This window comes from Eurypyga helias, unplaced genomic scaffold, assembly GCF_000690775.1.
Source record: "Eurypyga helias isolate BGI_N326 unplaced genomic scaffold, ASM69077v1 scaffold52, whole genome shotgun sequence".
Taxonomy (NCBI): domain Eukaryota; kingdom Metazoa; phylum Chordata; class Aves; order Eurypygiformes; family Eurypygidae; genus Eurypyga; species Eurypyga helias.
Genome location: NW_010236340.1, coordinates 26,026 through 34,953, shown reverse-complemented (window position 1 = coordinate 34,953; position 8,928 = coordinate 26,026). Strand labels below are relative to the sequence as shown.

At 37.4% G+C, this 8,928-nt stretch overlaps 1 protein-coding gene across 1 annotated transcript in view; it reads right to left on the bottom strand.

The window, feature by feature from the left end:
- LOC104506167 (cytoplasmic dynein 2 heavy chain 1-like) overlaps positions 1 to 8,928 on the bottom strand; it is a gene marked incomplete at its 3' end in the record, with an annotated part of 56,557 nt that overhangs the window by 21,682 nt on the left and 25,947 nt on the right. Inside the window, exons 19-20 of the mRNA XM_010147030.1 lie at positions 7,431 to 7,520; positions 3,263 to 3,328 (exon numbers count right to left, since the gene is read on the bottom strand). Of these exons, the coding sequence (XP_010145332.1) occupies positions 3,263 to 3,328; positions 7,431 to 7,520 (156 nt within the window). The remainder of the gene's footprint in view (positions 1 to 3,262; positions 3,329 to 7,430; positions 7,521 to 8,928) is intronic.

Below are 8,928 nucleotides of genomic sequence, written 5' to 3'. Positions count from 1 at the left end.
ACACTTTTCTATTGTAAGGTTATTTTGAAAGTATACAGATGCAATAGAATTGAGGGACACTTAGTAAAGTACAGCATGATTGGTCAGGCATGCAACTGAAGCTCCTTAAGCTAGCTCTGTAACCTACGAAAATATATAAATTCAGCTCCAGATCTGGAACTCTGAGGCTGGGAAAAAAGCATGTCCCAAGCTAGCAAACTGTGCGGACAATTCTATCAATTCATACAGAAAGTACAACTCCTATATGATACTGTGAGAAATAGTGATTCAGAAACACTTATTTTAGTTACAGAAGAGCACTTATAACCGTCTCAAACATACCCTTAAAAAAAACAAATTGTAATCGTGGTAACAAAAGCAGAGGAAAAAAAAAAGCCAAAAAGTTATGCACATTAGAAAATGAGTTGCCATTTTCATAAAATTTGAAAAGTTTTTATATTTTAAAATTACTACATGAGAAATTATTTGTCCCTTTAATGTATGAAAACAATTAATTAAACAATATAGTAAGAATACATCTTTAACTTTTCAGTATCTAAGTAATTGTTCCTTATTTCAAAATACACAAATAAGTATAGCTTACTGATTTTCTTATTGTATCTCCAATGATCACACCTGTAAAAGTCTCCCATTCCTAAGGGGAATAAATGAACAACACCGATAAATCCTAAGACATCTTTAAGACTAGAGATTAATATGTAGTAGCATGTAGGCAAAAGAGGAAGATAAACAAATTAAAGCCTAGATTCTGAAAGAGCTGTACGACATTTTTGAAACCTTAGGTAATACTACCACTATGCAATTCCTTTTGCAGAATCCAAGCTCAGTGACTGCAGTGCTTTATAAGAACAAGAAACAAAAAGACAAGCTCTATCCTTTCTCAGCACCCACAGCTCCCACCCAGATTGCCTAAATATAGACTAGTGAGAAGTAACATACGTGGCTGGCAAGGACACACGTACTGCCTGATAGGGTACCAGCAGCCCACAGATAATCACAGAATCCAGGTTTCAACAGCGTTTCATGTTACCATGTCCAAAAGATGCAGTTATTAGATAAGGAGGAATACTTAAAATAATAGATTGGTATTATGAATACTTTGGTTGCATTAAGAAAGGGAAATGTGAGTTAAGTTAGCTAAATCTTTTAGATTTGCTATTTCAACCCAGGAAGACAGCTTTTAATTGATTTAAAACAGATTAGATAAACAGTCAAAAACATACTAAATATTACATAATCCTATATTTGGAGGTGGTAGGAAATATACCAAAATAACCTTTGTAATTATTGAAATCTTACATAATCAGTATCTCTAATTCTATGATTATCTCTTTTTTTTTATTATTCTTGTTAAAGACATTAGTAACATTCCAGATGAAAAAGTCAACCATAGAATCACAGAATGGTTTGGGTTGGAAGGGACCTGAAAGACCATCTAGTTCCAACACCCCTGCCATGGGCAGGGACACCTTCCACTACACCAGGTTGCTCAAAGCCTCATCCAGCCTGGCCTTGAGCCCTTCCAGGTATGGGGCATCCACAGCTTCTCTGGGCAACCTGTTCCAGTGCCTCACCAATCAACTAGTCCTACTCTGATACAGACCAGCACAGCTTTTTGCACCCATCAATCTAGCTGAGCCTTGAAATAACTTTCTCTTTCAATTACACAGTGATGCTCATCTCCCAGTTACAAAGAAAATGCTTGTGCACAGAAAAATAAATGAAGACACCCCAGTTTTAAAACCAAAAATTGTATAATATTTTTATAAAGAAATTTAGAAGTATAATATACAGAGACATGTAAAACTACCTCAGAAAAATCTTTACATATTGATTCAGAAACAGAATGTCCCTAGTAAGAGCCAAGGCATTCTACAGTATAAGATTGAAGTTGCACTATTAAGTTCTCATCACTATGAAAAAAAATCCTAAGTGCAGAATGTTGAACTCTTTTGGGACAAGGACGTGAATACCAATTTCTCTAGCAGCATAATAAGCAACTTCTAGCCTCATCACATTAAAAGTTTTAACAGAAATAACTTTAAAAGAATAACCACTTCAGCTTCATTTTCCTCAATAAATATTTTCCACAAGCACTCTTTTCTTAACTATTTAATTAAAATAACTTCTGCCTTTTAGAGAAGTAAGAAAAATATTGATATTATTTGCCTATTTTAATTCTTGAGTACTCACATGCTGCAGGAACGTGCATTATACGTAACCTACATTAAGCTCTATTCGATATGTAACCTACACTAAGCTCTATTCTCATTAAGAACTCTAGTAGCTGATGGAAACACATGCTAAACAACAGCAACCAACACATAAAGCAGTACTTACAAATATGTAAGAAGCCTAGGCAGGCAGGCTTTAATTTAGTCGGAAAACTATTTTCAAGTTGCTGCCCTCACGACTTTATAAACTTAAGGACTAGAAACGTCGAGCAAGCCATTTCCAGAAATAAGAAAGACGAATTAGGGAAGTTTTAATAAGGAAGAGTAGCCAGGGAATGCCTCTACCAACAAGACTAATGTGAGGTATTTTTATCAGGCAGCTTCATTGCTGAAAGACTGTGGGATTTCACCTGGTCAATCGATATGCCTGGAATAAAACTACTTTGCATTCATAACATCAAAAAGTTTCAATCAACCTTTTTTATACCTTGTACCCACATCCTTCATATAATCAAGTTACATTACTTCCTTCAAATATATTATCTGATCTTTCCATTTTACCCTATAATGGATTGTCCTCTAGCAAACTGACATACCATCAAACTGACTACCATCTGATGCTCCTCCTGGTCTCCAGGTTCTAGTACAGAAAGCCACAGCTTTGTCTCTCCATTCAATGTAGGTATTTTAGATAATTAAATGTGTCTTCCATCACACGAATCAGCCACGTTTAAGCAATTATACTGAGTTAATTGTGCATATTGCTCTACTGCAGGCAGACTTTATCAGATTAATTTTGCTAGACTACAGACAACTATAACTTTGTCATCTACCTCTCAGCCAGCTAGTCTAGTCTGCCTGCCTTTTTCAGACCCCTATTTAAAAGGCAACGGTTCACCTACCTTTCTCATGGTAGTCTTCACTAAACTAATAAATATAATGTAGACATCCATTAGTAACTACCACAGAAAAATAGTAGCATATAAAACGAAAATCTTGAGACCTACACTTACAAAAAATTTTATCTACTTATTTATTCTCCATACTAAGTTTCAGTAAATCACTCGGGGATTTTTTCTAGCACTTACATTTTCTTGAAAATGCTCAGGGTGCATTCCTCGTACAAAATGTAGAGCAAACATCAGCTGATCAGCCTGAAATAAAAGCAGTAAAAATGTATTTGTATGTACATCAAAAGTCACCTTTCTGCCTTTTTTTTTTAAGTAACAAAATTTCACTAAAACATCTCTAATTCCATAATATTTACTTAATGACACACATCTTACTTCAAAATTGCTACATACCTCTGCACATTAAGAGACAAACATTAAACCAAACCCTGTATCTAAGTACATCCAAAATCAAGTGAAGAAGACAAAACAGGTACTTGTAATAAAGCAGTCATACTAATCAGAATCCATTATTTTTTAAACTATGTATAGGAATGCTAGAAATCATCTCAGAAAATTTCTCAAACAGAATTTTGAGAAAAACCCCAACTGTAACTTTCTGACTATTTCCTAGGTCTGTTGCATCACTTGAATTTCAACCAGTCTCTGAGCATTGGAGCAATAAACCAGGAAAAGGGATTTACTGGAGCCAAAGAATAAACCATGCAAACATTCAAGACAGTATTTTTTAAAGGAATATTGGCTTTTTAAAACTAAGATTTTTTTGTGGTTTAAGCCCAGCCAGCAACTCAGCACCACATGGCCACTCACTCATTTCTCCCCACCAGTGGTATGGGAAGGAGAAAATACAAGTAAAGGCTGATGGGTTGAGACAAGGACAGGGAGTGATCATTCACCCATTATGGTCACAGGCAAAACAGACTTGATTTGGGGAAATGATCAATTGAATTTCTTACCAATCAAATCGGAGTAGGATAATGAGAAATAAAACCAAACCTTAAACCACCTTCCCTACATCCCTCCCTTCTTCCCAGGGTCAGCTTTGCTACTGATTTCTTTACCCCCTCCCCACCAAGCAGCATAGGGGAATAGGAAACGGAGGTTGTGGTCAGCCCATCACACATTGTCCCTGATGCTGCTTCCTCCTCACGGGTGGATGCTCACACTCTGCCCCTGATCCAGCGTGGGGTCCTTCCCATGGGTGACAGACTTCCACAAACTGCTCCAGTGTAGGTCCCTTTCACAGGAGTGTGGTTCTTCAGGAGTGGACTGTTCCAGCACAGGCTTACCATAGTGTCACAGGCTCTTTGGGCACAGCTGAATGCTCCGGCATGGGGTCCTCCACGGGCTGCAGAGGGGAGTCTCTGCTCCCCTGTGACTCCCCATGGCTGCAGGACACAGACAGCCCTCTCACCCCATGGCTGCAGGACACAGCCTGCCCTCTCACCACAGGCTGCAGGGGAACCTCTGCTCCATACCACCTCCTCTCCTCCTTTCCTCACTGACAGGGTTCTGCGTAGTTGGGTCTCTCTCCACTACAGGTTCCCCAGCAGTTTGTTTTCCCCTCTTAAATGTGTTATCCCAGAGGCACTTCCACTGTCACTGGCTGGCTTGACCATGGACAGAGGTGGGTCCAACTTGGAGCTGGGGAAGCTTCTAGCAGCTTCTCACAGGATACATCCCTGTGGTCCATCCTCTGCCACCAAAACCCTGCCACACAAACCCAACACAGATTCCTATGTCCAGAAACTTTCATAGATGTGTTTTATGAAAGCTGTGCTGCAAATCAGATTCCCATGTAATGAAATCAATGTGAGAAAATGGAAACTGGTGCTCAGGAAAATCAGGACGGCTCAGAAGCATAGACTGGGGCTTCCTAGTTATCAAAGTCTGGCTGTAATCTGGAAGATGTATTCTACTAGACAATGGAAGATATATACATATTTTCTCCATTAAAATTTTCAGAAAGCCTAAGGAAGGTGGTGCCTAGTCTTTTCCTTTCAAGGAAGTGAAATATAGCAAAAAAGCATGAAGCAGAAGTGAAAGGGAAGAACAGAATTAAAAAACATGATGCATGGGGTTGGGTTAAGTCTGCAAGGCACAGGCACCCCAGCCAGCTGATAAACACAACACACCTGCACTCCTATAAAAATCAAATCTAGTCTTGACAATGTCGTTTCATTTTTCCATGGTGTGATTTCCCACATATCTGCTTTATGTGTACCTCAAAATGTCAGATTGATTGTCCTTAGCTTCAGAGAAATACTGCTCTGAAGAATATTAAATTACCAAGAATACTACTGACAAATTAATTGTGTGTGAGTTTTCAGAAGAGTCAGGACCAAATATGAGGAAGCACACTCCAGGAAATATTATGTACATGTTATAAGGTATAAGATAAACTGTTTAACTAACACTGGCTTTCTCAATGTCTATTCTACTTCTGAGGCCAAAAATTATATAAGAGGGCTAAATTATTTTTGTTTTCTTTTTATGATTAGTGTTTCCTCAAACATGCATTTTTACAAGCCTGACACATCATCTCAGAAACAGACAGATGTAAGAACACAGAACAAAAACATAGAGTAAGAGTGGTCAAGATGTTCAGAATCTTTGGGAAGTTTGCTCATGTACAGTAAAAGTAACTTCAACTGCATCTGTACTTCAAATAATACAGATGTATTTTTTAATAATTTACCTGGTGATTAGGTTCCAGAATTACGTTTGACTGACTGAAGGGACACATGTGTCTTAGAGACCATATCCTTACTAGTTTAAATTCCCCTGGGAAGGAGTAACCTTGGAAACTTCCAAGAGGCTGTACGTAACTCAGTTCATATGAGCCACGGCTGCTTTACACTGGATTTGGGTAACTGCAGACGTGCATGATCGCAGACACAACAAGCTCTTGGTATAATTTGTATCTCCATGGATACAGGTACATAAAGTTGTTGTTTGATGCTTTAAATAGTTCCATGTTATTAATTCTTTCAATTACAAAACCATATGGTATAAAGTATCCCCAAGGACACTATATTGTATTTTTGAAGGTATTTACTATTGGTTTTGTTACAGGGGTAGAACTGGACTGCAAACAGGCCTCAACTAGGAATCAGGGCCAAACTGTGCAAAGCACTAAAGTTCTCTTTGTATTGATAAATAAAATAACACCCATGAACATCATATGTCACTGAGAACAACTGCCATGGAATGGCTGAAGTCCACATCACTCAACATTTTCATCCTCTCAGACAAGGTCTGCAAGAAAATCCAAATCCAAACTGCCTATTAGAATGCTCCCTGGATGATTCAGTATCCAAAATTTGAATGGGAATTGTTTGGAATAATGTCAAGAGGCCCAGGACAAACCTGTGACAGCAACTATTTTGACAAATTAACAGTACAGGCGGACCAGTTTCAGTGCTCAGGAAAATTTCTTGGGACCACTTCACTTACTAGCATACGTGAAGTCTATGTACACAGAAACATAAACCACAGACAGAAAATCACCACCATCCTTCCCAAATCTAACATGCTTAAAAAGATACAAGCTTGTATCAGCTGTATCATTTATGAAGATACTAGTAAAACAAAAAATTTGCATGGATAAAAGGCAGAATCAAATGTGGATCACTGATGGCGTGAGGAGCAGCTTATCTGTCCCTTCCACTATGAGAACATGATACTAAGCCAGATGGACCATTAGTCTGAAGCTGCACGGTAACACACTTCTTTTAACTCCAATCTGAGTGAAAATTCTTCCTACTAGAAATCTCTCTCTGTACCTTGCTTTTGAAATCTTTAATCTTTTCTCATATATAAAAAAAAGTGCCTTCCAATATTCAGAAGATATGCTGACTTACGTAAAGGCTTCACGTACTCATGACTTCAAACACAGACATTAAATTATTATGAGAATGTTTCATGAGAATCCACCCGGACTTTGATAAACCAAACTTCTTAAAAATTACTGCTACCCAAACTTCTTAAAAATTACTGCTACCTTTGCATCCTCCATATAGTGTTGCTAGACAGGGAGGAGAGCCAGAATGAGGCAGAATGGAGGAGCCAGAGGTAAAGTAGAAACAAAACTAGACTTAGAATAGACTTGTCCATTAGAAAACTACTCTATGGAAAAACGTGCATAATCAATCTTAATTCTGTTCTATCCCAATTTTTAGTGCTCCTCATTTTGCATGTTAAATATTGGAAGAGTAATTTTTTGCATGTCTTACATATGTACTGACATAATACTACTTATTTGAAGTAGGTGAAGTGTTGGTTGCTGAAAGAATACTTTCAAACCCAGTGCACTGTATAGAAGCCATAAAAGCTATAATCTTACCTTAAACAAACAACGACAAACATATTCATACACTGTATGTTTCAACGATCCAATAAGCAACTTGATTCTTTCCTCAGTATTACTGGAATCCTAAAAAGAAAGTTTGGATTTCAAAAATTCATGTGGAAATAAAAATATTTGTACATACCCTGTGAATTTCAGCAGAATGACAGAAATAATCTGGGCTCTATGTGACACTTACTAGTTCTAAAAAAAATATTAATAAACTCCGCTGCAGCTATCAATGAGCAGATGATAAAATAAGAAGCTTACACTGAAGCATTAAGAAATGAATATTTTTGCATTTAATATTTTGAGTGTGAACATTACACAATATTATATATAAAGATACATACATAGAGAATGAGATAACAGTTTCTTCTTCTAACACTAACATCCTTGACATCTCATAGTTTTCACCTGGTAAAAAGTTGCTTATGTATTGAATTACTACATATGATGTTATTAACAGGTGTGTTGACATTTAGTTCCTACAGTTCCAGCCAAATTTGGCCCAATTGAAGTAAACATTGTAGAAAACAGTAAATATACCATCCTTAAAGCCTGCAGGCAAAAACCAGGAGAAAACTGAAAAAAAGATAGGATAAAAGAAGAAAGAAGGGGGGGGGGGGGGAAGAACCACAAAAGCCAAAAAACCAAAACCAACAGTGAGTCAGGTAACAGGTATTATGAGATTTATCAGAAACAAATTCAAATTCCAGCATGGTAGAAAGAAAGAGATGAGTTCATAAATGAGAAAATCCAGATTCGTGAATACCTTTCCCATGCCTAAAAGATAGCTTGGGAAGAATGAAGAATTGGATAGAAGAGAATAAAAAAAAAGGAAGAAACCAAAGAAGGCAAAACCAGAATTTGAGCCAGAGATGCCAGAATAAAGGAGAATCCAAAAGCAACATGACAAAAGGCTGGTGAATGCCTTTTTTAAATGGAACCAAAAGGAAGTAAGATTAATTTTGAAGATGCTGAATAGAAAGAAAATGCATCATTACTCAGTGTGGGGTTTTTAGATCTAAAGAGTGAGTGACAAGGGGTAAATCCATAATTCTGTGCTTCAGTAAGAACAATGTACTGGCCATTAGAATGCAGAAAAGTGCATGCTTAAAAACTGTATAAAGGTAGATAAGTTTTCATTTTCCTTCAGGTAACTGAACCACGTAGAAATATAGGTGTTTTCTTATTCCACGCTTTGTTGACACAATTACCATTATTTGCAGATTAAATCGTTAATTTATTTAAATAAAGCCATCAGTGAAGTTATAATCAACCTTAGTTCTCCTAATTAACCTTAAATATAGAGCAAACCTGAAATTACAAGTAAGTGTTATTTTGTTTTCAGATGGCCCAGCAATTTTAGGATTTGTGGATGAATGGATTTCTGGTAGGTGAAAAGCTGGACATGAGCCGGCAGTGTGCGCTGGCAGCCCAGAAAGCCAACCGTATCCTGGGCTGCATCCTCAGAAGCATGGGCAGCCGGTCG